The sequence below is a fragment of the Hylobates moloch genome, unplaced genomic scaffold (assembly GCF_009828535.3).
Source record: "Hylobates moloch isolate HMO894 unplaced genomic scaffold, HMol_V3 SCAFFOLD_9, whole genome shotgun sequence".
NCBI lineage: Eukaryota > Metazoa > Chordata > Mammalia > Primates > Hylobatidae > Hylobates > Hylobates moloch.
Window position 1 is genome coordinate 83,537,990 of NW_026652284.1, and position 26,784 is coordinate 83,564,773.

General features: G+C 42.7%; 1 protein-coding gene and 1 long non-coding RNA gene across 4 annotated transcripts in view; one reads left to right on the forward strand and one right to left on the reverse strand.

Annotated features, from left to right (window-relative positions):
- The window catches only part of BAALC (BAALC binder of MAP3K1 and KLF4), an 88,038-nt gene that overhangs the window by 43,645 nt on the left and 17,609 nt on the right, over positions 1 to 26,784 (forward strand). Inside the window, exons 2-3 of one of the 3 annotated variants that reach the window (XM_058444601.1) lie at positions 11,371 to 11,475; positions 23,697 to 23,863. The exons of 1 other annotated variant lie outside the window; for it this stretch is intronic. In XM_058444601.1, coding sequence (XP_058300584.1) covers positions 11,371 to 11,475; positions 23,697 to 23,863 — 272 coding nt within the window. The remainder of the gene's footprint in view (positions 1 to 11,370; positions 11,476 to 23,696; positions 23,864 to 26,784) is intronic. One more of the 3 variants, XM_032760235.2, reaches the window with a different exon arrangement.
- LOC131384305 (uncharacterized) lies at positions 1,149 to 18,726 on the reverse strand. Its single transcript, XR_009215016.1, has 3 exons — positions 18,708 to 18,726; positions 13,517 to 13,587; positions 1,149 to 2,165 (listed from the first exon to the last, which is right to left on the reverse strand). It is a non-coding gene; the product is annotated as an uncharacterized LOC131384305 (long non-coding RNA).

Below are 26,784 nucleotides of genomic sequence, written 5' to 3' on the forward strand. Positions count from 1 at the left end.
TTAATAATTATAATTTAATAGTGTAACATGAATTAGAGATCAAATTGTGCAAGAACTTTCAAACATTATTGTATTTTTCATGCTTTATATGGATAAAAACATAGCATAAATATGATCAAAAACTGAAATACTAAAGCTCCCTTGAGATCTTTCTTCTTCCAGGATTAGCAGAGACAGCTGAGCAAAGTGAGAGATTTCTGTTCCCAAGGGAATAGACAGCCCAGCTGGGGGGAGAAAACTTGGACACTTGGAATAAGAAAGGGATCATTTAGAGTTAAGCTGTGTGACACTGACTGCAGATGGCAGGCATCAGCAAGCAAGGCACTGATCAGAGGTCGCCCCCTCACCAGACTGGAAAGGTGAAAGAGGGAGGAAGAGCATTCCAGGTGGGGGATCATGTGGAGCAATAACACCTAGGTGGGCATGAGCCTGGCCTTTCTGAGGAGCCTAGGGATACCCACCTGACCAGAACCGAGCTTGATGATTACCATGAGCCCACAGGATGGAGCTCTTGCAAGCCAGACCGAGGTGTTTGGACCAGATGCAGTGGGGCAATACAGTGTGAAGGAAAAAGACATGCTGAGGGAAGATCCGTCTTCCTGTCGTGATTAGGATGTGCTGGACAGTGGGGAGGAGACTGGAATCAAGGAGGCCAGCTGGAGGTTACTGCAGTAATCTAGAGGTGAGATGAGGTGAACTGGACCTTTCCAGTGGAAGCATAAATAGAGAACAAAGGGTGATTTGAGGAGATACGCACGGATTAGTGTCAGACGTGATTATAGGGAATGAAGGAGAAGGGAAGGGAAATGTTAGGTCACCAGTTTTTAAGGCCAGAGGTTAGAAAATTGGTGGCATGTCTGACAGAAATGGCAGAGTCAGGAAGGGGAACTGGCTTGAAGGTAACATGGTAAATGCAGTTTGGACGTATTGAGTCTAAAGTGACTCAAGAAACCTCCATGTGAGAAAGTTAGACTTTCAGCTAGTTCTGCAGGGCTGTCAACATCACTTCCTGAATCTCTCCCTCACATGTCTCTTAAATATCTCTTGAACTCATCCCGTTCAACTCCACCCCCATCCCACTGTTTGAGTTGAGGTTCTCATCACCTCTTGCTTCCAATTACTACCATGATAATAGGTCTAGACAATTTTCCTTCCTCCAGTCTCACCCCCTTTCATCCATTCTCCTCCATGTCTTTGAACTTTTCTCTCATGTTTTCATTAAGCCTATATTTCTGTTTTCTTGACTATTCAGCAATTATCTAGGGATATTATAAAGTGTTGCAATGGAGTATGAATGAGACTTTCTTTGCTTTTCTTTGAAAAAAGCAAGTAAAGGATTTAGATGACTTTCCAATAACTTAGGAGTGTTGAACATTATTTCCTTTAATCTAATGGCACTCCAGGACTAGACCACAAGGATGACATGATTTATAAGGACTTCATTGATTTCCATCTTCAACTCCTGCCCTAGATCTGAGTGCCTGCAGGGTGAAGATGGCAGTTTATGCCTCTGTGGGTCCCAGAGCCTGGTGAAATGGCTGGCATATATAGACAGTCAGCAAATCCCAGTTGAGATGAACTAATGGGAGCAGAGAGTTGGGTATCAGATGTGAGTTAAATTAGTTGGAAACAGGCTGGGCACAGTGGCTTACACCTGTAATCCTAGCACTTTGGGAGGCTGAGGTGGGTGGATTGCCTGAGCTCAGCAGTTTGAGACCATACTGGACAACATGGTGAAACCCCATCTCTACTAATAAAATACAAGAAACTAGCTGGGCATGGTGGCACACACCTGTAGTCTCAGCTACTGGGAGGCTGAGGCAGAAAAATTGCTTGAACCCGGGAGGCAGAGATTGCAGTGAGCCGAGATTGACCACTGTACTCCAGCCTGGGTGACAAGAGTGAGACTGTCTAAAAAAAAAAAAAAAGTTGAAAACAGATGTGGTTTCTGAGAGAGGAATATCTTAGAACAAAGAGTGGGGAACCACTTCTTAGGGTGACCACCTTCTTGGTGACGCATGAGCTACGTGTGCTGATTTCTAGGACAGAAACTGCCAAGCCCTGGGTCAGTAGTGTAGAGTCTTGATAAGCCAGTCCCAGTTCTTCCCTAAGTCTCTGCATGACCTTGAGTTCATGAGGTTTTCCACAGGGATTCTTGTATATCCCTGCAGGGTGATCCAGATATTTTGAATGGGAAACAAAGAAATGGAAACAAAGAAATATCAGTTTTGCTGTTGTTTTACACTGAAGAAAAACTACCGTACAGGATTTCAATTTTTCTGTCTTCACATGCCCTGGTTCTAGTGTGCCAAACCAAGCAGAACTTCTGGTTCAAAATGGAATCCATGCATTTAGAGTGGGGTCAGATCACACAAGCAGGTTATGGACTTTACGGATGATGATGTTCAAGCTGTTCCATCAGAAAAGCCAGCCCCCTTCATAAATATCAAGAACAGGAATACGATTTAAGGCAAAGCCAACTGCATCTATTCCCAGAACTTTGCAGGCACTTGTCAAAAGGGGGAGCTCAAATTAGATTTCTCACAAGAAAAAGTAAGCTTAAACTTGTTTTCCAAGCTACCCAGGGAAAGCTGCAGAGACAGGAATGGGGGCTTAAGAGTCAATTGCCGCATTTCAGAAATACAAAATCAAATCAGCTCACTTGGAGTTTTTGTTTTATGCTTTCAGTAGAAAACCCATAGCATCAGTGTCTTATGTGACTGCCACAACAGAGAGTTTGGGTGTCACCAACTACTTAATTATTATTATTATTGTTACTATTATTATTTGAGATGGAGTTTCACTCTTGTTGCCCAGGCTGGAGTGCAATGGTACGATCTCAGCTCACCATAACCTCCGCCTCCTGGGGTCAAGCAATTCTCCTGTCTCAGCCTCCCGAGTAGCTGGGATTACAGGCATGTGACACCACGCCCGGCTAATTTTTGTATTTTTAGTAGAGACCGGGTTTCATCATATTGGTTAGGCTGGTCTCGAACTCCCAACCTCAGGTGACCCACCCACCTTAGCCTCCCAAAGTGCTGGGATTACAGGCGTGAGCCACTGCACCTGGCCAACTACTTAATTATTGATAGTGAGCTATGTAGTGAGTAGGTTGTCAAACATAATCCTGTTCATCCTGTGTCCTTTCTAAATTGTTACTGAAATCCTTCTCATTTAGATTGTGGCTATAGATACAGGATTATCCTTATTAATTCACCATTGTTTGCTTTTCCCCCTTTCTTTCTAAATAGTCAGTTGCACTTATCAGGTGAGTTTTTTGGCAAAAGCCATCATTCTGAAGTGGCACAATTCCCAAATAGAGCCTTCTGAGAGAGATTTCCAATTCAGTGAGTCCAGCTGGGAAGATAATACATTTAGATGGCCAAGGGAAACTCTAAAAGGAGACAGCACCCCAAGGCAAGGCTCCCTTGGCTGGACTCCGTACCTCCAGGCTTGAGCCCTTCTAGTGGATCCTTCACACAGCTCCTGGGCTGCCGTTGCCATGGGACAGCATCCACTCCTTAGCAAGATACATATGGCCATGCATGACTTGGCCTGTGCTTCTCTGTGGCCCATTCTGTGCTTTGCCACCAGCAATACCTCTTAGACTTCTCTCTTACCAGCATCCCATATATCACCACCGGGGGCAAGGACTGAGCCTCTCTCCCTCCCCTCTGCTCCCCCAGCCCTAGAGCAGAGCCTAGCACATCAGAGAGGTGCAGTGAGTATTTGGTGTAGAACTCCATGATCTGCAACCCCGTGGTCTGTTTTTCTATGGCTCTGTCCACTTCTATTCAGCATAACCAAGTTTCAGTAGCTAGCCAAGCCCCCAATTATCTGTCCTTCTAAAGAAGGTGAGGCATAGAAAGAGCTTGTGAACATTATGCTTTATGGCTTACCCCTGTCACAGGCCTGTGATATGCATGCATTAAACAGACCCTGATAGAACAGCAATCTGCTCTGTAAATCTGGGTCTCCTGCTTCAGCTCAACCTCTGATCTCCTGGTTGGCCTCCTGGGGCCCCTTAGTATCTGGATTTTAGTTCCTTTAGGAGTCGCTATATCCTGGCCAACTTGGCAAAGTTGATCTTTGGTGACATTCCCTTGTCCCTGCCTCTTTTCTCCATTTTCTTTCACCCACTCAGTGCCCTCTCTTGCTCTCAAGAAAGGATCTGAAATCAGCCTTTTGCACATTGTTGCACCTGGGAGTGGGGAACTGTGAAATTAGCTCTCATTGTGTGTCAGCTCACCTACTCTTTCTTCTTTGATGGGAGCAAATAGATGGGAGCAAGACATCTTTGGAGTCACACAGATCTGGGTGTTGAGTCCTGGGTCCATCACTGGTTGGTTGTCTTTTAGCAAGTTATTTGGCCTCTCTGAGCCACTGTTTCCTAGTCTGTAAAATGGGAATAACAATGCCCACTTGCAGGAGTAAATATGGCACGTGGTCAATATTATTATTTAGCCTCTTCTGAAAGGTCATACAAGGGACAGAGCTGGGATTTAAACCCAGGCCTGTCTGACTCCAAAAGCAGTGCCCACACCATGATAGCACATTCTTCCCTGGTACATAGTGAACCAGCCACCAAAGATGCTTGTTGGGTGAACATGAATTTAAGTCATCAGTGCAGAGATGCTTAAGGCCCCAAGAGGTTCAGTTTCAAAATGGAGTCAAGTTCAGAGATATGCCAATGAAGAAAGAAAAAGCAACTCAAATCCTGCTTTGTCTTGCAAGAAAAAATATCAAAAAGGAAGTCGTTTTCTTCTGATGCAAAGAAAACCTCTTTGAAATCCTCTTACTCTCAGACTTTCGTATGAAGCAGGGAGAGATTTCACCCAAATCTTCTTTCCCTGATACCACTCTTCTGTTTCTCCATCCCTTTTCCACCTAAAGCCTATTAAATAAATCAACTTAATGTTTCTCTTTTCTTTGACTTGCTTTCCACTGGCTAATTACCGGGACTCCTTAACCCTGAAGGAAGCCATCAGATCATTCTAGCAAATAAGAATCTTTTGCCTTTAAGGATTAGGGGAAGTAGAGAGACATTGCAAATACACACAATATAATGTAGTCTTTTCTTTAATTCCTGTCACAGAATGATGTGAATTTATCATTTTCTCTCTCCTTCTTCAACCTAGAAGCAAACTGTGAGGTCATTGTAACAAATAAGAATCCTGTGCCTTGAACAGTTTGGGAGAGCTGAGTAAAAGTTACCATATTCTCTCTCCTGGAGGTAACTAAAATTTAAAGCTTAGTGAGAATCATAGTATAATAAAAGATCAGATTCTCAGCTGTCAGTCCATTCATGTTGTTATAACAAAATATCTGAGATTGGGTCATTTATAAATTAAACACAAATTTGTTTCTCACAGTTCTAGAGGCTGGAAAGTCCAAGACCAAGGGGCCAGCAGGTTCAGTGTTTGGGGAAGAACCATTCCTCATAGATGGTGCCATCTAGGTGCCTTCACATGGCAGAAGAGACAAAGGGCAAAATGGGCACAAATGCTGTGTCCTCACATGGTGGAAGAGCAAAAAATGGCCTAAGCTAGTTCCCTTCTGCCTATTTATACAGCAGTGATTCATAAGACTCTGCCCTTATGACTTAATCACTTTCCCATATGCCCTACCTTTTAATACCATCACAGTTGGGGAGTAAGTTTCAACATGAATTTTGGAGGGGACACAAACATTCAAATCATACCACCTGGGCAAGGAATTTTAAGCATCAGTGAAAAGGAGGTGCATTTTGGAGGCTGGAGACCCTTCCTGTTCTGCACAAAGTTGGCTCTGTAGACCTTCTAGTCCCAGAATCAAAAAGTTTGGGGGTCAGGCCCTCAGCACCTTACTGGAGTCCCATCATCAAATCTCCCCTTCCCAGCAGCGATGTAGCCATCTGTGGCAAGAAGGAAGGAAAGCCCTATATGACTCTGGTCTACACGAACCCTCACCAGCCCCTGTGCAGTATCCCTAGCCCCATCACCAAGCTCTTCCTGTGAGCTGAGTTCAGCGTGATCTTTACCAAACTGAGGTTGGAGAACTGCTTTTGCTACAGGGCTTTGATGTCCATGAGGAGAAGGTATTTCTCCTTCCTGCAGCACAAACCCCCAAATGGCAAATGCAATCGCTCATAACTTCAGGAGGAACCTGGAGAAGGCTCAACGTACTGTCCTCAAGTTTTCACCCAGCCCTGAACTCTGGAAAGACACCAGCTTTCACTGGGAGTCCCTGGGAACCATAGCAACCCCTTACAAGGAGGGTGGGACAAGTGGCTGGCACCCTATGACAAGTCTCTGTCAGGGCTGACTTCACTGTTTATGCGAGCTGTTCCTTTCACTCCCTGATATCTCCATAGGAATTAGAACAGCAAGCATGGTTCATGTTTGTACTTGCTTTCTTTGGAATTTCAGCTGTTTGGTACATCAAGGGAAAAAACACTTCAACACATAGAGATTCATATGGCAGCTTCTTCCTGCAGTGATGATACCTACTCTGGCAACCGGTTCAACAGTTCAAGACTCTTTCAACAAATATTGTTTGAGCAACCCAAGCATGGTCCTTGTCTTCATGGAGCTCCCAGACCAATGGGGCAAGCAGACATGGAACAAATGATACCAACAGTGATGAATGCTCCAAAGAGAAGTGCACTACTGTAGGAGTGCAGGGGAGTCCAACCTGGTCTTGAGGAGGAGTCTGGGAAGGTGCCCCTTCCCCAAAAATTCATGTTTAAGTCAAGATGGAGAATTAGGCCAATTGGGAGAGCCTTCAGAGTAGAAGGAACAGTGTTATAAAGACTGTGAGGTGCCTTCAATGTCCCATAAGGCTGGAGCATAGAGGACAGAGAGAAGTGCATAAACCCATCAGGCCAGAAGAAGCAGGAGAGCTCACAAAGAGCCTTGCAGGGCACACAGGGATCGGTGTGTCTATCCCTTAGGTCATTAAGAAGTCGATGAAGAGGTAGGCCATGATCACATTTGTAGTTTTTGTTTTTGTTGTTATTGTTACTGTTTTTTGAGACAGGGTCTCATTCTGTTGCCCAGGCTGGAGTGCAGTGGTGCAATCTCAGCTTACTGCAACCTCCACCTCCCAGGTTCAAGTGATCCTCCCACCTCAGCCTCCCAAATAGCTGGGACTACAGGCATGCACCACCATGCCTGGCTAATTTTTTAATTTTTTGTAGAAAAGAGTTTTTGCCATGTTGCCCACACTGGTCTTGAACTCCTGGACTCAAGCAATCCTCCTGCCTTGACCTCCCAAAGTGTTGGGATTACAGGTGTAAGACACCACACCTGGCCAGATTTTTAGCTCTAAAAGAATGCACTGGCTACCCATTGTAGAATGAAGTCCACAGGCCGCCATCCTTTCTCATCTTAGTTTGGCAGCCTCACTCAGCCCCCTTAATTGGATTACCAAAGGTCTGCAGCACCCTGGCTTGATGAGCCTCCCTGGAATTATTTCCCACCTCAGAGCAATCCTCCCTGGAGCACAGATTGACCAACACCAGCTGGCTGTACCCCTGACATGGGAGCTGTTGAGTGCAGAAAATGAGCCTCCTGGTGGCTTCTGAGTATTAGGGAATCAGTGTCTAATCTTTAGTGGGTGACCCAGAGGGTTGAGCTCCTGGCAGGAGAACATTTCATGGGTCTGGGGAGAAGAAAATGCACCAAGGTAGTTTAATTAAATACGCTCATTTTCTCACTGGCTACACTTCAGTGTGACCTACTTAATTCTGAAGGCAAGTTACTTGGATTTTAAAGATATGCTTCACCCTAGAGGAGTAAGACATTTGAACTGTGGATTACCTTTAAAGCAACAAACAAAAGGCTTTCATTTATTTTGATGACACCATACACCTACTAATTATTGCCTAGCTCTGAAAAGGGAAAATATGATTCATTGTAGATTTTTTTTTTTTTAATAATGTAAGTTAACACAAATGCATGTGAAAGGAAAGATTTTAGAGTCTGGCAGATCTGGGCGGAAGCCTGGCTCTGGCACCAGCAGCAGGACCTCAGGCACTTTAAATTGCCTGACCCTCAGTTTCCTCTTCTTAAAAAAAAAAAAAAAAAGAGGTGGCAGGGAGTGGGGATCATAACATCTACCTACAACATTGTTGTGACAATGAAGCAGAGCTGGGAATCAAATTCCAGCTCCATGATATTAGATATGAATTGTTTTTCGAGTCTTTCCATCTTTGTATCCTTAGGTCTGAACATAAGGCTGGCATGAACCCACAAATGTATATTTCATTTCATTTCTTCTTTCAACCTTTGTATTAGGCCATTCTTATGTTGCTATAAAGAAATACTTGAGGCTGGGTAATTTATAAAGAAAAGAGGCTTAATTGGCTCATGGTTCCACAGGCTTTACAGAAAGCATAGTATTGTCATCTGCTTCTGGTGAGGCCTTAGAAGTTTACAATCATGGTGGAAGGTGACAGGCAGCCAGCGTGTCACAGGGCAAGAGCTGGAGCAAGAGTGGTGGGGGAGGTGCCACACACTTTTAAACAGCCAGATGTTGCATGAACTCATTCATCATCAAAGGGATGGTGCTAAGCCGTTCATGAAGGATATGCCCCATGATCCAAATACCTCCCACCCAGCCCCACCTCTAACACAGGATTACATTTCAAGATGAGATTTGGAGGAGACAAGTATCCAAACTATATCAGGCTTCATCCCAAAGATGCCCAGTCTTTCCTTTTAAACATTGCTCAAGAATCCTCTGCTCTGTGAGGACTAACCATGCCTGATTTGAGCCATTAAGTATCCCACAGGTTCTTATGAACAACTGTAATCTTTTTCCGTCTACATGTACTGTTAGGGTGCCTTGAGGAACATTACCATCTGACTGCCCTACAGAAAGTTGGGCATCTCAACCATTGATTTTAAAAGGTAGGACTTTTTTTGTAAAATAGGCATTGCAATGTATTGATTCCTATGTGGTGTTTCTGTTCTTATGTGTCATTATATTTGATTACTATTTTGATAGCATATTTGATGATTAAATGTGATATAATAACTAAAAAATAAATAGCCTAATATTCTGGGTGAGTCTAAAGCTATTACTAATTAGAAAAGACAAAATGTGACATGGCTCTATTTCTTAAAAATCATTCTTATTTCATGAGTAATATATCAAAAAAGGTAGAAATGTTATAGATAATGCCCTTTTGATCACCCCGTGATCCTGGTCCCCTGAGTTTTCCCCAAGGACAAACATTGTTACCAGTTTGTTGGGCATCTCTCTAGTTTGTTTTCTGTGTGTATATGTGTGTGTATGTATCCCTGTACAAAAATAGCATAACATAGATATAATATTGTTTTTTAAACATAAAAGCTGGCCAGGTGCCATGGCTCATGCCTGTAATCCCAGCACTTCGGGAGGTTGAGATAGGCAGATTACCTGAGGTCAGGAATTTCAGACCAGCCGGGGCAAAATGGTGAAACCCGTTCTGTATTAAAAAAAAAAAAAATTGCCAGGCGTGGTGGTGCACACCTGTAGCTCCAGCTACTCAGGAGGCTGAGGCAGGAGAATTGCTTGAACCCAGGAGACAGAGGTTGCAGTGAGCCAAGATTGTGCCACCGCACTCCAGCCTAGGCAACAGAGTGAGACTCTGAAAGCTGTCGTTTGTACATATTTATGCTCTACTTGCTTTTCCATTCATCACTATATATTTCTATCTATATAAATCTACTTTATTAGCTTTAAATTGCTATATAGAATTCCATAGTCTAGATAAACCACAATTTATTTAGTAATTATCCAACTGATGAACGGCTACATTGATTATATTTTTCATTATTACAGTGGTGTAAAGAACATCTTCAACAACCCCCTTTGTGCAATGGTTAAGAGGTTTTCTAAAGCAGATATTGAAGACTGAAATTGCTGAGTCATTTTGATGTGCACATTTTAAACATGAACAGGCTCTGCCAATTGCCCTCCAAAATGGACAGTTTTACTTGCACTTCCACCAGCAGTATATGAGAGAATGTGTTAACACACGTCCTTTCAACATGTAATATTATCACACTTTTTAACTTTTGCCATTCTGATGGGTAAGAAATGATATATTATTTAAATTTCGCATAGCTCTATTTTTCAGTAATTCTTCAATAAGCCACAAGTTCCCAATTAAATTACAGACACATAAAGGGTTCAGATAGGCAAGTGTTTTATATCCTCCTCTAACAGCACAGTGCTAGGCACAGGGTAAGCACCCAAGGGATACTAGATAATTGGTTGATTGCTTTGAGCGATTTTAAAATTTCAAGACTCAAAACAATTCAGTTGATTGAATTCAAATTTTGATTGGCCAAAATATATTTCTTACATCTAATAAAGGTATGTAATCTAATTTCTTTCTTTCTTTTTTTTTTTAACTTTTAAATTCAGGGGTACAAGTATTAAGTTTGTTACATAGGTAAACTTGTGTCATGGGGGTTTGTTGCACAGATTATTTCATTACCCAGGTATTAAGTCTAGTATCCATCAGTTATTTTTCCTGATCTTCTCCCTCCTCCCACCCTCCACCCTCCAATAGGCCTCAGTGTGTGTTGTTTCCCCCTATGTGTCCATGTGTTCTCATCATTAAGCTCCACTTATCAGTGAGAACATGTGGCATTTGTTTTTCTGTTCCTGTATTAGTGTGCTAAGAATAATGGTCTCCAGCTCCATCCATGTTACTGCAAAGGACATGATCTTGTTCTTTTTTATGGCTGCATAGTATTCCATGGTGTATATATACAACATTTTCTTTATCTAGTCTATCACCAAGGGGCATTTAAGTTGATTTCATGTCTTTACTATTGTGAATAGTGCTGCAATGAACATGCATGGGCATGTGTCTTTATAATACAATGAGATACCATCTAACACCAGTCAGAATGGTTATTATTAAAGAGTCAAAAAATAACAGATGCTGGTGAGGTTGTGGAGAAAAAGGACACTTATATACTGTTGGTGGGAATGTAAATTAGTTCAGCCATTCTGGAAGACAGTGTGGTAAATCCTCAAAGACTGAAAGACAGAAATACCATTCAACCCAGCAATCCCATTACTAGGTATATACCCAAAGGAATATCATCTAATTTCTAATATCCAGCTCAGAGAAAAATTTAGTGCCAACTACAGTTGATGTGGAAATAGCCTAATGAAAAGGCTAGTTGTACTAAGGTCAGAAAATGTCAAGGAGTAAAAAAACAAATGAAAACAACGAGGAAAACAACCACTTCCTTAAAAGGCTAACCACCCCCCAAAATAATTTAACCAAGTAGTAAAAGACAACAGGGAATGTCTTACTCTGTTCTGGCTTATACTGAAATACCTATACTGGGTAATTTATAAGCAACAGAAAATTATTTCTCACAGTTCTGGAGGCTGAGAAGTCCAAGATCAAGGCACCAACAGATTCAGTGTCTGATGAAGGCTTGCTCTCTGCTTCAAAGATGGCACCTCTTGCTGTGTTCTCACATGGTGGAAGGGTCCATGAGCTCTCTTCAACCTCTTTTATAAGGGCACCAATCTCGTTCATGAAGACAGAACCGTCATGGCAATTGCTTCCTAAAGGTCCTGCCTCTTAATACTATTGCATTGGGGCTTAGATTTATACATATGAATTTTGGGGGGACACCAACATTCAGACCATAGCAGGGAGGAAAATTGCATTAGAATACTTTTTCCCTAAAGAAAAATTCCAGTGACTAAGAAAAAGAGTCTAAAGTGAAGGCCATCACGCATCGTATTGTACTAGGTACCTTTGGAGCAGTTTAAGGGAGTCACCTCCAGGGCGTTTTAAAATCTCTGACTGATTAGATCTGCTGACTCTGTGGAAAGAGTCAGGCTACAAGCAGGGCAAATTGTCTGGATATGTAACGAAGTGAAGTAAGAATCAAAGATCAAAGTAGATCTCTGTATTCAAGCAGAAAGGAGGCCATGATGGGCAGGGCCTTGGCCAAGGAAAGTCAGCAACTCTTCCTGAGTAAACCAGCCACCAGAGGGGCAGTAGGATTCTGACGACCACCCCTCATATGCAACCCCTGGGACTTTGTTCCCAGGCACCTGTTGGTCACCCTAGGGGAGCATTCCATGGTAAGGGTGCTGCTTGTTGGGATTTTACAGGTAAACAATTCCCTGGAGAGACCATTTGAGCCTGAGTAAGAAGGTGAGATCTATACTGTGTCACATGGAAGAGGAAGGAGGAGTTAGACATGTGGATGGATAAGACGTATTGCCTTCTAAATGTTCTCCACTTTGCCTTGTTCTCCCTGTCTTAAGGAGAATTGTGTTAATGCCCATTCAAATTCTTCTCTTTCTTCTCCCTCCGATGAGAATTCAGTCTTTGCCATCTATGCCCTGTATCCTGTCTGGTGTAGAATTGAGGAACTAGGCAGAAACAGAGAGAAGCAGCAAGGAAACTAAGGTGGTTGGAGATAGGATTTAGCTGAGAGACTGCAACCTACTGCTAAACTAGAAGCCTCAGATATAAACCCAGCACCCAGCATAGTGCCTGGCATATAGTAGGTACCAAATAAATAGTTTTCAAATAATTAGCTGATTGAAAGACAAGTGACAAAGGAAAGAATAAATCATCTATGATGAGGAAGAAGCAGATGAAGGAAGAATGAAACAGGAGAAATGTTGGCAGATAAAGGTGGAAAATGGAATTGTATTATTGTATAGTCTCAATTTTTAGAATCTATGCATGTCTATGCACTGAATGAAGGGACACAGTAGGCAAAATGTCAATAATAGTTATTCCTGGTAGATAAGATTATGAGCAATTTTGTTTACTTTTTTCTTACCAATATAGTACAGTTTTCTACATGAAACACCTATTTCTTATGTGAGAAGATCATAAATGTTATTTTATAAAAAGAAATGCAAGGTAATATGGGCTGAGCTGTGTACCCCTAAAATTCATGGCTTGAAGGCCTTTCTCCAGTGCCTCAGAATGTGGTTATAATTGAAGACAGGGCCTTTAAAGAGGTAATTAAGGTAAGATGAGGTTATTTGGGTAGGCACAAATCCAATATGACTGGTGTCATAAGAAGAGATTAGGACACAGACACACTCAGGGAAGACCATGTGAAGACAGAGGGAGAAGACAGCTATCTACAAGCCAAAGAGAGGGGTCTCAGGAGAAACCAACCTGTTGACACCTTGATCTTGGACTTCCAGCCTACAGGACTATGAGAAAATAAATATCTCTTGGTTAAGCCATCAGTCTGTGGTACTTTGTTATGGCAGCCTGAGCAGACTAATACAGGAGGTACACATTTTAAAAGTGTCAGAGAATGATTCAAGGAGACACAAAGAGGAAAGAGAAGAGCATAAGAGAAGTGTTTTGAGCAATTTGGGAGGAAGGCTCTGGTAAAATATAGAGTATTGTTACAATCCTAGCAATATTGCATACCTTAGAATAGTAAGATATAAACACATTTGGTGGGAGAGAGAGCTGAATTTCATGACCGAGTTGGGACACCCCACGGTAATTAACACAAAGATATGGCAGTACCTGCCTCGAAGAATCTGCTCTGTGGTGCTCTTGAAGCAAAGGTGAAGAAGTTTCAAGGAAGGGAGGCACCTCTGAAAGGAGCAAAGGGAGAGAGGAAAGTAAGTACACCCTCAGAGAAGGCTGGCAGGTCCAAAAAGTAGCACTAGAGAGAAGGCAAGTGAGATTTTTACTTTTCCTTTTGGCTGCCTTCCAGTTCATTAGCTTGTCTGTTGTCTCCTGGGCATCTTTTTGGGAAGAGAAGAATTCAGGCCCATTTTGCCAAAGACAAACAGGACTCTCCTTGCTTCTGCCTCCTGTCCTGTCAGTTCCAGTTGTCGGTGTCAGCAGGCTCCTGCCTCACATGCTGCTGGGTACCATGGGGAAGCCATTTCCCCTACCAAACCCTATGGTGAACAGCAGATGTTACAGGCTGGTGGTTCATCACAGGGAACAGTGGTCTTCCAATATCTTCCTCAGGACCCATGTCCTTTGGGGGCTGTTGCTAGTGCTACATTGTCTACTATACGAGTCCATTAGTCAGTTTCTCTCCGTGATCATTGCTGTTCAAATCTAAATGTGCTTCTATATTTTCTTTAGTCAATAAACATTCCAAAATGTATGCTCACCATTTGAAAAATGACAGCTTTGTTGAGGTATAATTCACATACCATACAATTGACCCATTTAAAGCATACAATTAAATGATTTTTTAAATTCTTGGGGTTGTGCAACCATCCCCACAATCAATTTTAGAACATTTTCATTGCATCAGAAAGAAACCCTGAACCTATTAACAGTCACTCTCATTTCCTCCCAAACCCCCAGCCCTACACAACCACTACTTTTCTATCTATAGAATTGCCTATTTCTGAACATTTCATATAAATGGAATTATATAATATGTGGCCTTCCGTAACTGGCTTCTTTCACGTAGTGTAATGTTTTCAAGGTTCATCAATGTCGTAGTATGTATCAGTACTTCATTTTTTGTCAAACTGCCAAATAATATTCCATTGTATATACATACTATATTTTATTCATCTATCCATCAATTGATAGATATTTGGGTTGTTTCTACTTTTTGGCTATTATAAATAAGATTGCTAAGAACACTCATGAACAAGTTTTTGTGTGGATATAGGCTTTCGTTTCTCTTGGGTGTATACACTAGAGGAATTTCTGGGTTATGGTACCACTATGTTCAACCTTTTACGGAATTGCAGACTGAAAGCAGCTGTACCATTTTGTCTTCCCACCAGCAGTGTATGAGATTTCCAAATTCTCTACATTTCTGAGAACATTTATTCTCTATCTTTTTTTTTATTATAGCCCCGTCCTAGTGGGTGTGAAGTGGTATCTCCTTGTGGTTTTTGATATGCATTTCTTTGATAGCTAATGATGCTGAGTATCTTTTCATGTGTTTATTGGCCATTTGCGTATCTTCTGTAAAGAAAAGTCTACTCAGGTCCTTTGCTGATGTTTTATTTGGATTATTTATCTTTTTTATCATTGAGTTGTAGGAGTTCTTTGAAAGTTAGTTCCTTACCAAATATATAATTTGTAAACTTTTTCTCCTATTCTGTGGATTGTCTTTTCACTTTCTTCATGGTGTCCTTTGAATCACAGAAGTTTTCAGTTTTGATAATGCTCATTATATCTATTTTTCATTGTTGTTGCTTGTGCTTTTGGGGTCATTTCTAAGAAACAATTGGATAATCCAAGGTCATGAAGACTTACATCTATATTTTCCTTTCGGTGTTTTATGATTTTAGCCCTTACATTTAGATCTTTGATCCTTTTGACTTAGTTTTTGTATATGGTGTGAGGTAGGGGGTGCACTTCATTATTTTGCATGTAGATATTCAGTTGTCATAGCATATGTATTGCAAAACTATTCTTTACCCATTGAAGTGTCTTGGCACCATTGTCCAGAAAAAAATGACCATAAATTTAAGGGTTGCTCAATATTTTCTAAGAATGTGTGTGTAATAGCCATGCAAAAGGTCACATATTAGAGTATTATACATAGTATGAGGCCAACAATTTCTCATCAGATTGAAGAAATGACACTGTCCCATTCTATTTCATTTTAAAGATGAAACAAATTCTTAGTGGCTGAGCAATCACAGCTTGTTTTACTTATACCTCAGTTTAGACAAAATTATTATCTGCCATGTGTTCAGGACCTGAGAGCCCAGACAATGTTTGATGAACCAGAGTTTCACTGGCTGTGACTTTAGGAGATTCTTTCCATATTGATTGCCAATGTCTTATACTTTGGTTTTCTGTCATTGAGAAGAATGACTTGCAGGTTGTTTCTGATGATTTTGGACCAACTCTCTGTGACCACCTTCACCAAGGAAAGCCAGGTGCTCAAGCTAAGGAGAAATTACCCCTTGACCTGCTCTCCACATGGCTTCCAGCTACCATTTTTAATTTCTGTACTCTTCCCTCCTGCCCAGCTCCATTTCCAAAATAGCAAGAAGCTTTGGCAAGGAATCCCTGGGGTTGCAATTTATCAGCTATTTCCTATCTTTTGGCAAAGTTCAGTGATTTGACTTGTCTCCTGCATGGAATGAAAATTTTGTGAAGGGTGTCAAACAAGACATACTCTAGGGGCACATAAATGTCTCCTAATTTACTGGTACAGACTTCACTATGGAAAAAACGTAGATGAGTACTTTGTGACCCTCAAAACTAACACAAGTGTTGATCTCTATGTCAGATAGATAGATGATAGATAGATAGATAGATAGATAGATAGATAGATAGATAGATAGATAGATAGATAGATAGATAGATAGATAGATAGATAGATAGATAGATAGATAGATATAATATAGATGAGCCTCTGCAGTCTTTAGAATCCCCTGCCTTAGAATCCCTGGGGGTGGGATACAGGGAACTTGTTAAGATGCATATTCCTGGGCCCCTACTGAATCAGAAGTTCTGGGGGAATGAATGTAGAGATCTGCATTTTAACAGACACAGGTGAGTTTCATGTAGTTTCATGCATTCAAATTTGAGAACTGCCTACTTGGGAGTATTTGCTAATACCACAAGCTTTGGAAACATACAGAACCTGAGTTAAACTTCAATTTCTTCTTCTGTAAAATAAGAGTAATTCTCCCGTCTCCCCAGCACGAGAGATGTGGTGTGGAGTAGACATGCAAATAGAGCCCAGGGTTTAGTACAGTGCAACTTTCACAACAATGTCCCCACTCTGGGGCACTTGATGAGCATTTTGCATAACCCCAGTAGGGTTGCCAGATAAAATTGAAGACATCCAGTTAAACTTTTATCTCAGAAAAATAATAAGTTTTGAATATAAGTGTGGCAGCAGTGCTGAGGGCAGTTTCCAGAGTCTAGGGTTGGTGGAAAGATTTAGGAAGTTGTCCCTTGATAACCTCCATGCCTCAACTTCCAGTCTTCCCAGAAACACTGTGAGCTCCCAGATTGTTTTAATAAATCCTTTCTTAAAGCTTTAATTCTCCAATCAATTTCTGTTGCTTACAGTTGAGAACCCTGACTGATACAGCATCTGCAACTCTCTACTCAACAACTGACCATCTATCTGTCTTCCGTTCTCCTCACTTGCCTGAGCTCTCCCTGAAGTCATCAGGGAGACTTAACTGAACAATCTCTCAGGCTTTTCTTGCTGAGAGATTTTTCTTGGAGAAGTATGCAGAGGACATGGTCCACCCAAGACAACCTGCAAGGAAGGAGCTAGGGAAATAAAAATCTGACCTCAATGTGCCGCTGCAGACACTTCCCCTCTAAAGCTAGCTCCTCCCATTGGTCAAACCCCACTAGAAGCCAGTGGACAAGAGAGCTGTTGACATGTGCATTCAGGTCAGTCTCCTGGGACACAGAGCAGGGTAGAGAGAAGGGGAGAGTGAGACTGGAGGGGCAGAAGAAATATATCCAACAAGCAGGGTATGTATATTGTCTTGGCTTTGGTTCCCTAGAAACAGCCTGAGATGGAGATTTTGTGCAAGTGACTCCTAGGGGCATTCCTGGGAGGACAGTGTGAAGGAGGGAGGGAGAGAAGCAGGATGGGGCAGGACAAGGAGCTGAGCAAAGATGTGGTTTCAGCATTAGTCTAGCCTCAGCCTGATCCTATGGGTCACTTTGCAGTGAAAGGACAGAAATTGCTTAGAAGCAAAGGAGCTGGGCTGTTGTACCCACTCTCCCCACCAACAGGTTTTTAGTTGGTCATTAGCATGGACTGCCACTGATATTAATATAACCGGCAAGGCTTCTCCTGGTAAGGGGGCTCCCTTCAGCCAAGGGTAAGCCTTAGGAGAAGCCAGGGGTGAGCTGTTAGCTACCAACATCCACCACACCTGAGGATGGGTGCAGGGTCAGGTGTGTGGATCTGGGCAGGCATTAATAGCATCTGTTGGAAGGACATACAGCTCTATTGACAGGTCCAGGGGAGGAAAAAATAACTTTCTTTCCACTCTTAGTTCTTAGCTGTGATTAATTCTGTAATGAAAGAGAGATTAATATGATAAAAGCAAACAGAAGCTCATTAACATGTATCTTTTACATATACATGGGAGATATCTAGGCAATTACTAAATCTCAAAGAAGTGGCTTGGAATTCCAGCATATGTAGCATCTTCAACGAAAACCAGTAAATTTTTAGAGAAGTGACAAGACAAAGGAAAAGGACTTTGAGTCTCTAGGGGTGAAAAATTACGCAAAGGCAGATAGACAGTAGATAAAGGCTAGTTAGTAAAGCTTGTTAATGTAGATTCCTCTGGTGCCCTCTCCAGGCTGATAAGGGTCTAAAGTTGTCTTCAGTGATCAACCTTTGTCTTTCCTGGTAGAGAGGGGAAGAAGCCTTTCCTCTTGTTTAGTGACCAGTGAAAAGTAAATTTATGCCCTACTTTTAGGCAAATGGCAGGCGGAGGGGGCGGAGGGGGCGGGTGGGAGGCGGTGGCAGAGAACTACTTCTCCATTGCCTTCAGCTTAAAATAATCCTTATGCCAAAGTGGCATATTTTGGGGTGGCATATTCTGGTCTCCTACACAGGACATATCGCTGGGTGAGGAGGTAAAAAAAATTATTTTTCCTTTGTGTTTTTCTGAATTCTAAAAGTTTTCTAACATTGAATCTATTTTTCATAACTAGAAAATATGAGTTAAATAAAATCCATGCAGCAAAATCACCTGGTTTGTTACAGATAGAAGTAACAGAAAATTACCTTATATTCCTAACCCCTTGGGGTGTCCTCTTGACCACACTGGGCAGATGACCCCTGCTCATTGTTTGGCAAATGCCAATCCCCCAAGCTGGCCCTTCTTGTCACAGAGCTTCTCTGTTTCATCATACTCAGTAAGCCAGTGGCTTAGCACTTAGCTAGTTGTGTGACTCGTAAGTGAGGAATGCAACCAGTGTGGCTAATGGAGAGGGGCAAGAGGTGGGGATAGGCTGTGCCACCAATCATCAGTGCAATATGTGTGCAGGCATTTTTAGAACCTTTAGATATGGTCTCACTTAATCTTTACAATCGCCCCATGAAGGTGGCAGTATTATCTCCATTTAATAGATGAGGAAGTCTAGACTGGGGGTTAAGAAACCAAAGTTGTAATTTTTGTTTGGCCACCAATGAAAAATAAAAACTCTAGACCAAATGATGGATTTTTAAACTGCGTTTCTAGCAGCCCTTAGGCTTAGCAAAGATGCCAGGGATAGGAGGAGCTGCTGAGAGGGAAGGACTGGCCATTGGCACCTCAGTTATGGCAGCTCTGCCTTGGTCTGTTTTATGGATTGGCAGGGATGGCTTCGTGAATGTGCAGCCAGTGCAGCCTCACAGGACCTGCTGGGCTCACAAGGGGCCCTGTTCTTAGGATCTAATGCTCTGCAGGCACCATCTTGAAATCCTTCATAATTTTGTCTTTTAATGTGTGTTTTATAAGTAAATCCAATGGACAATGGAGCGTGTCCCCGGGCTTGGAGCTCTAAATCATACTTGGCCCCACTTGCTGTTGCCTTTCTGCCTCCCTGGGATATATTCCCTGCTGCCTGCTCTTGATCCTGGTGCATAAGGCCTCTCCTTGCTTCCCTGATGCCCTCCTCATGGATCAGCTACTGGATTGCATTGGGGGAAGGGAGAAGGGAGCTGTGTTTCATGTCCTTCAACCCCCAGAGGGACCTGGCCATAGGCATAGGGAGGATTGGGGTCAAGTGTGCCCCTTGAAGTGTCTCAGGTATGACAAGGGAGTGGCCATCCCCATCCAGGCTGGCAGCATCATGGTGCATTCAGTGGATGGCTCAGTAGGGGCCTCTCACACACCTTTGACCCAGGTGCCAAGTCATGACGCACATAGAAAATGGCAACATCTGGAGGCTGGGTGTGGGGGCTCACACCTGTAATCCCAGCACTTTGGGAGGCCAAGGTGGGTGGATCACTTGAGGCCAGGAGTTTGAGACCAGCCTAGCCAACACGGTGAGACTCCATCTCCACTTAAAACACAAAAATTAGCTGGATGTGGTAGCGCATGCCTGTAGTCCTAGCTACTCAGGAGGCTGTGGCAGTTCAGTTGCTTGAACCCAGGAGGCAGAGGCTGCAGTGAGTTGAGATCATGCCACTGCACTCCACCGTGGGCGACAGAACGAGACTCCATCTCAAAAAAACAAGGCAATATCTGTATGGCACACTGGGGTAAACAGCAAGCAAAGGGAGCCCTGGCCAGCCTTGACTCCCATTCAGCAGCCCCAAGGGCTGAAGGCAGTTCTACCCTAGGCTTAGGAAATGAAGTCTTTACCTTGGTCTTGGGCTTCAGACACCCCTTGCCCCTTTCACCCCATCAGCCCCACCCTTCCTACAGGGTGTGTTATCCAGAGGCCAAAGGGACGTATCTACCAAAGCCTCAGCCCTTCTTCAGAATTCGTTGCTTTTGTTCCCCCAGTCCATCACAGAAAAATATGTGGTCCTTCTTTGTGTGATTAATACACAACTCACCCCACTTGTGACTCAACCCATGAGTTTAAAAGCACTCAACCTAGTTTGCATCCTGCTCAATCAGTAAGTTCAGTCAGACAAGTCTGCCTTTGGATGTTCTGGCAATGTCAAGTTGCTATAGAAATTTGTAAATGCTTTCACTCAGTTCTTATACGTATCCCACAGCAGAGAGTAACAACAGTTTGGTCCCTGGAGGACACTGAGTAGCACTATTCTAGGCTCTTCTGTGGGCGCTGGGACCCTGGAATCCAGTCTGAATCACACCAAATCCAAATCCACACCAAGCCTGCTTCCAGGGTCTTCATGGGCCTGTTTTCCTGATCTCTTCTGCAGGTGTACACTGCCCTAGCCCCAGGCTGTTTGCAGGGAGGAGTGGGCAGAGATGAGACATGTGTACTGTGGTGTTCATACACATGCATCTCAGGCCCCTTTAGGTACAGGATGGAGAACAGGTGGGAATGGGAAGAGCAGGGGCAGGCTGTAATTGGTGGAGGAAGGAAGCCACAAGGATTTGGGGCAAGCCTAGCTGCAGGAATCCATTTCTCTGTTCACCTTGAATCCATCACAGCACTCCAATGTGCTGAGGCCTGATAGTCAGGGAGCTCTGGACCAGATATTTTCCACTGTGACTTTCAATGTTTTGAATTCTGATTTCTATCCCATGGTCACAGTTGAAATCTCTTTAGCTTTTGGCAGAGCAAGTGGGTGACACACAGATAGGTGTTCTGCGGACACTGCCATCTCACTGTGTGGGAACTGCAGTCTTAGCAACTCTGCCAGTCAACACACTCCCGCCCTTGATATACAAAAATACACTGTGCTTCCGATGCCTGCCCCATGGCAAATAATTTCTCAACACCCAGGGAGAGGATTTTGTTTGTTTTTCTTTACGTTTGATTAAAAGCAAGCCCAGGCAAATACCCCAAAGGAAAAAGAAACAAATGACTTTACAATTAAAATATAAACCTACACAATTAGTCATTAGGCATATAAATAATATAACATCTTTAGTAAATCAAGAAGCATTAATCCAAGCAATGAGATACTTTATTTTGCCTCTTAAATTGACAAAGATGAAAACCAGAAAAGAAAATATTCAGTATTTGTCAGGATTTAGGGAATATTGCTGTCTTATATACTGTTGGCAGATGGTCAACAGAAGACAGACTTGTAGAGGTAAATTTGAAAATATATTGCAAAAGACTTAAAAATGTACATATCCTTTGAAATCTTGAAAACATTGTTTCATAGTCTTCTTATGAAACAATGTTTTCATAAGATGAATGAAAAGTTGATGTCAGTCTCGCTCTTGATTTTTTTTTCCTCTTCTGAAGCTGTCCTTGATATCATTGATGTTCTGAAACTTCACTAAGGTCTGTCTTAGGTTGGGCTTCTCTTTTTACTTATCTTGCCAAGTATTTGGTAGCCTACTTCAAATTGAGGTTTCACATCTTTCTTTGGTTCTAAGAAATCTTTATTATTTCTGTGAATATTGCTTCCCCTCAATCTTCTCTAGCCTCTCATGTAAAACTCTTATTAGATCAAGGCTTAATTTACTGGATTTCTATCCTGCATTTCCTAATAATGTTCAGCCCTCTGTGCTACCATGGAGAATTCCTTGCTGCCCTTTCAGCTCACTAAACTGCTGTTTCTGTCTATCGTGTTATTCAGCTTCTGTATTGAGGGTTTTTTCTTTCAACATTTAAGATTATTATTTCAAATATCTCTGATTGAACATTTTTGGGTAACTCTTGTCCTCATTTTGTGGTTGTATTATCTTCATTTTTCTGAGCAGATTGACTACACTTATTGAAAATTCTTTTCTGAATACCATATTAACTCCATTTCTTTTGGGGATCTCCATTGCAGAGTTAGTTGTCTCTTTTTTATGATGTTGGCCTTCCTCAGATGTTGGCCTTCCTCATATGTTTGCTCATTCTTGTTTTTGTACTGGTTTTTGTAACTGAAGTTTCCTGCTAGAATGTCATCTGCATCTATTTGAGAGAGCCATTTGGAGAGCAGGGATGGGAACTACTATTGGCCTAACTCTTGGCACAATTTTCAAAATATGAGTCTCCTTAACTTGGGTTTTTCTTTCTCTCAGGTGTCTCCAGCTCCTGAGAGCACTGCCCTTCTCTCTAGTCCCTGCCACTCACAGACTCCTCTATTGTTGCTGACTGGCCTCAGCAGGTGGAAGAGTAGAAAGGCTGGGCTACCTTGCTGCTCCTTGCCTCCCTGTAACTATGGCAGAAACTCTGTCAGCTTCTAACATCATACTTGGCATTCCCTGTCATGCTTCCTGGGCCACCTTTTCTCTTTCCAACAAGATTCTGTTCATCCTTTATTAACTCCTCAGTGTAGTCCTCTCCTTTTCAGTGAGGCTATTTATTTAAACTTCTATCATTTCTTGGCATTTGTTGTAAAAGGCACACATACTCAGTCCAACACTTCAAGCTGGAGCTATTAAAAAAAAATCTCTGTATTGGCCAAGCATGTTATCTCATGCCTGTAATCTCAGCACTTTAGAAGACTTAGGTGGGAGGATTGCTCAAGGCCAGGAGTTCATGACCAGCCTGAGCAACATAGTGAGACCCTGTCTCTACAAAAATTAGCTGGGCGTGGTGAAACGTGCCTTTAGTCCCAGCTACTTGGAAAGCTGAGGTGAGAGGATCGCTTGAGCCCGGGAGTTTGAGACTGCAGCAAACTATGATCATGCCACTACACTCTAGCCTAGGCAACAGAGTGAGACCGTCTCTCTAAAAAACAAAACAAAACAAAAACCCAACATTTATATAACCTTTAAGCCAGTAATCCCACTTCTAGGAATTTATCCCAAGGAAATAATTTAAAATAAAGCTTTAACCACAAGGCGTTTCATCACAGTAGGATTTATTACGAAAATGTGGAAACAAATATCCAAGCAAAGGGGATTGGGTAAATAAATGATGACACAGACATGTGAAAAATAATATGGCAGAATATTTAATGGTATAGAAAAAAGTCATCAAGGTATCATTAAGTAAAAATTTCAGGTTACAGAACTGTTTTAAAATCTCCTTTTTGTAAAAAGCATACATGTTCTTATAGAAAATGGTAGCTCTGCATGGTGGGATTTCTGGCAACTTTTGCTTTTTCATTTTGACTATCTTTTTCTCCACCATTTTGGGATTGTTTGCAACATCTGCCATGTGCAAGCTTCTGGTTCCAACCTCTGCTTACCTCCCCCAGGCGTGCTGGAAGATGGACTGCCCTCCAATGGTGTGCTCCGATCTACAGCCCCAGGTGGAATACCCAACCCAGAGAAGAAGACGAACTGTGAGACCCAGGGCCCAAATCCCCAGAGCCTCAGCTCAGGCCCTCTGACCCAGAAACAGAACGGCCTTCAGACCACAGAGGTAGGGTTGCAGCCACAGAATCAACTGGGGACTGGAGAATGGGGGCAAGGCTTGCTTCAGGGCAGAGCCACCGAGCAGCTGTGTCCAGAGAGGGACCAGGGATGGCTCACCTTGGAAATAAAAAGTCTCTACCCCACCCATGTAAAAATTGCTGCAAACCCCACCACAAAACCCTGCCTTGAGGGTTGCTGCTTTTTGTTTCCATGTGTATGTTTGCTTAAGCACAGCTTTATTCAAGGATCTTGTTTTCTGTGGCCACTGTCACCATGTTGATGGTGAGGACTGTGCTGGTTAGAGGAACCAGTCTTAGGCCAGACAGCTGGCCAGTCTCAGGGGTTGGCAGGGTGGGGAGTGGGCAGAGGAAGGAAAGAGAAGACCAGAGTGGTTGGAAACAAGCCTGGCATTTTACTCAGGCCCTCCAACCAGGTGGGCAGTGGAAGGGCCCCCAAGGGTGGCTCTCATAGCAGAATGTGGTGACAGCATCATCCCCAGACTGTTGGAAGAGGCAGGGCAGTGATGTCCCTGGACGTGGCTGGCATCCTTTCTTTTCTCCCAGAGCTATTGTTGGGAAGCTCCTCTTATAGGTACAGGAGGGGCAGCCCAGAATGAGCACTCCCAGTAGGCTGGGCTCAGGCATCTGCAGTCTCTTCCTCTTCCACCCAGTTCTTCCTTCTGACTTCCTTATCTTCCCTATGCCCCACCCCCTTCAAAATCCGCTGCTTACCCTAGGCTCCATACCCATTTTCTCCTATCTCTTCTGTCAAAATTATACTGAACCAGGTTCATTCTGTCTGTGCACAGCAAACCAATCACTGTGACAATGGGTTTTGCAAAAGAGAAACTTTATTCATGAGGCAGCCAAGTGAGGAGGCAGAAGAACAGATCCCAAATCTGCCTACACAAAGAAGGTTTAGGGCTATCTATGAGATAAAGAAGCCAGGTAATCCAAGGCATGGGGAAAGATGATTGGCAGTGGGGGATAATGAGATAATCAGTGGTCTGTGCTTGCCTTGTCATGGTTCATGGCTCTTCACAGGACTCATATTCAGAAAATGGCTGTGTTTGCATGATCTTCAGGAAGAGTTTTGGCCTTCTAACTTCAAAAGGTCACCTCTTGGGCATTTCTACAAACCCAGTTGAAGGGTCAGTGATCTCAACTGGCTTTAACTGGACAAGAGCTAACCCCAAGTTCCTGAAAAACAACTTTAAGCAACTGTTACAGTGGTGATCTATATGTCAGATATGTAGTTTGTAACAAAGCTAGTGGATTGGTTAGCTATGGGACTTTCAGCTATATAGGTTTTAAGATTAACTATAAGTAAGTGATTAAAAGCAAGCAATGCAGGTTAAGTTTGATAGGCTTAATCAGGTTAGCCCCCAGTTCCAAAAACTTACTGGTCCTGTCCCCTAGGGCCAATGCCACCTGTTTTCTGAGAGTACAACTCATTATCTAATGATGGAATTCTTGCTCATATCAGTGAGTTGCCTCTCTAAGTTTTGGTCAGAAAACCTGTTGCAAATTCATCTCTAAAGCTCATTAACTAAGGGCCTTTCAGAAATGACTTAATCTCTCAGAATCTCAGGTTCATTATCCACACAATGGAAATAATACCAAAATGAGTGAACAGATGGGCCTGTTCTTATAAACTAGGATATAGATAAGAATGGCAGTAAGGATTAACAGGGAATAGTTAGGCACACAGCACCATAATCTACTTAAATGAAACACTAATGGTGGCCCTGCAGACACTGGAGAAGGTAATGGGGGGTGTAGACTTCAGGGTTGTGGTGTCCTTCCTAGAGTTTTGTATTGTCTACTTTGCCTGTGCATAAGCTGGCCTTCTAGAGACCTAATCATCATTGCCATCTCTCAAGACAGTCTGGACCCACAGAACTATGTAAAGAAGCTTGGTGACTGCTCTACCACAGGCCCAGATATTTGTCTTCTAGTCTCCTTCCCACAGTAGTGCCCTTACCCTCTGAGCCGGGATGAGCCGTGGTCAAGAGAAAGCAGCTTTGCCTGGTGGATGGCATGATCCATACTCTTGTTTCCCCACCTCATTTCCTGCCCCCCTCATCCATCACTTTAAAATTGTGTTTTGCAGTTTACAAAGTGCTTTTAAGTCTACTGGCTCCTTAAGTTCCCCTAAGAGCATGGTGAAGTAAGCATTATCCCCATTTTATAGACAAGGAAACTGAGGTTCATTTGATTGAGTTACATGAATAAGGCCATGTAAGTGCTGTAGAAGGATGTTGGTAACTTTAAATTGGAAAAAGTTTCTATTAAGAAGATAGAACATAAGAGCTTCAAGTACATTTTAAAAATGAATAGTGTATTAGTCAGTTGTTACCTCAATAATGCTGCATAACAAAACACAGCAACATTCAGTTGCTTGAGACAACACCTCCCCCCACCCCCACCACTGCCACCATGGTCAGCTGTAACTTAAATAGGCTCAGTCTGACTTTTCCAGGGCTGCCTCAGTCTGTTCCATATATATTATTCTGGAAACCAGGCCAAGAAAGCAGCAGCTTTCTGGGGTGTATTCTTATGACTATGGCAGAAACCCAAGGGGGCAAAACCAAACTGCTTGAACACATTTCGTGTCTCTGCTCACATCATACTGACTAATATCCCATTGGCCAAAGCAAGTCAAATGGACAAGCCCAACTTTAAGCAGGGAAACATACTCTGTCCAAAGTGGAGAGAGAGCAAAGAATTCGGAGCAATAATGCAGGCTACCACATACTACATACATACACAAAGAAATGCAACTCATAACTTCAATGAATTCTTATAAGGTGGCACATCCATGTAACCATCATGCAGATGAAGACATAGAACATTATCACCAGCCCAGAAATCCACAATGTCACCATTCTTCTCACTCCTAGTATTATAGATCAGTTTGGTTTATCTT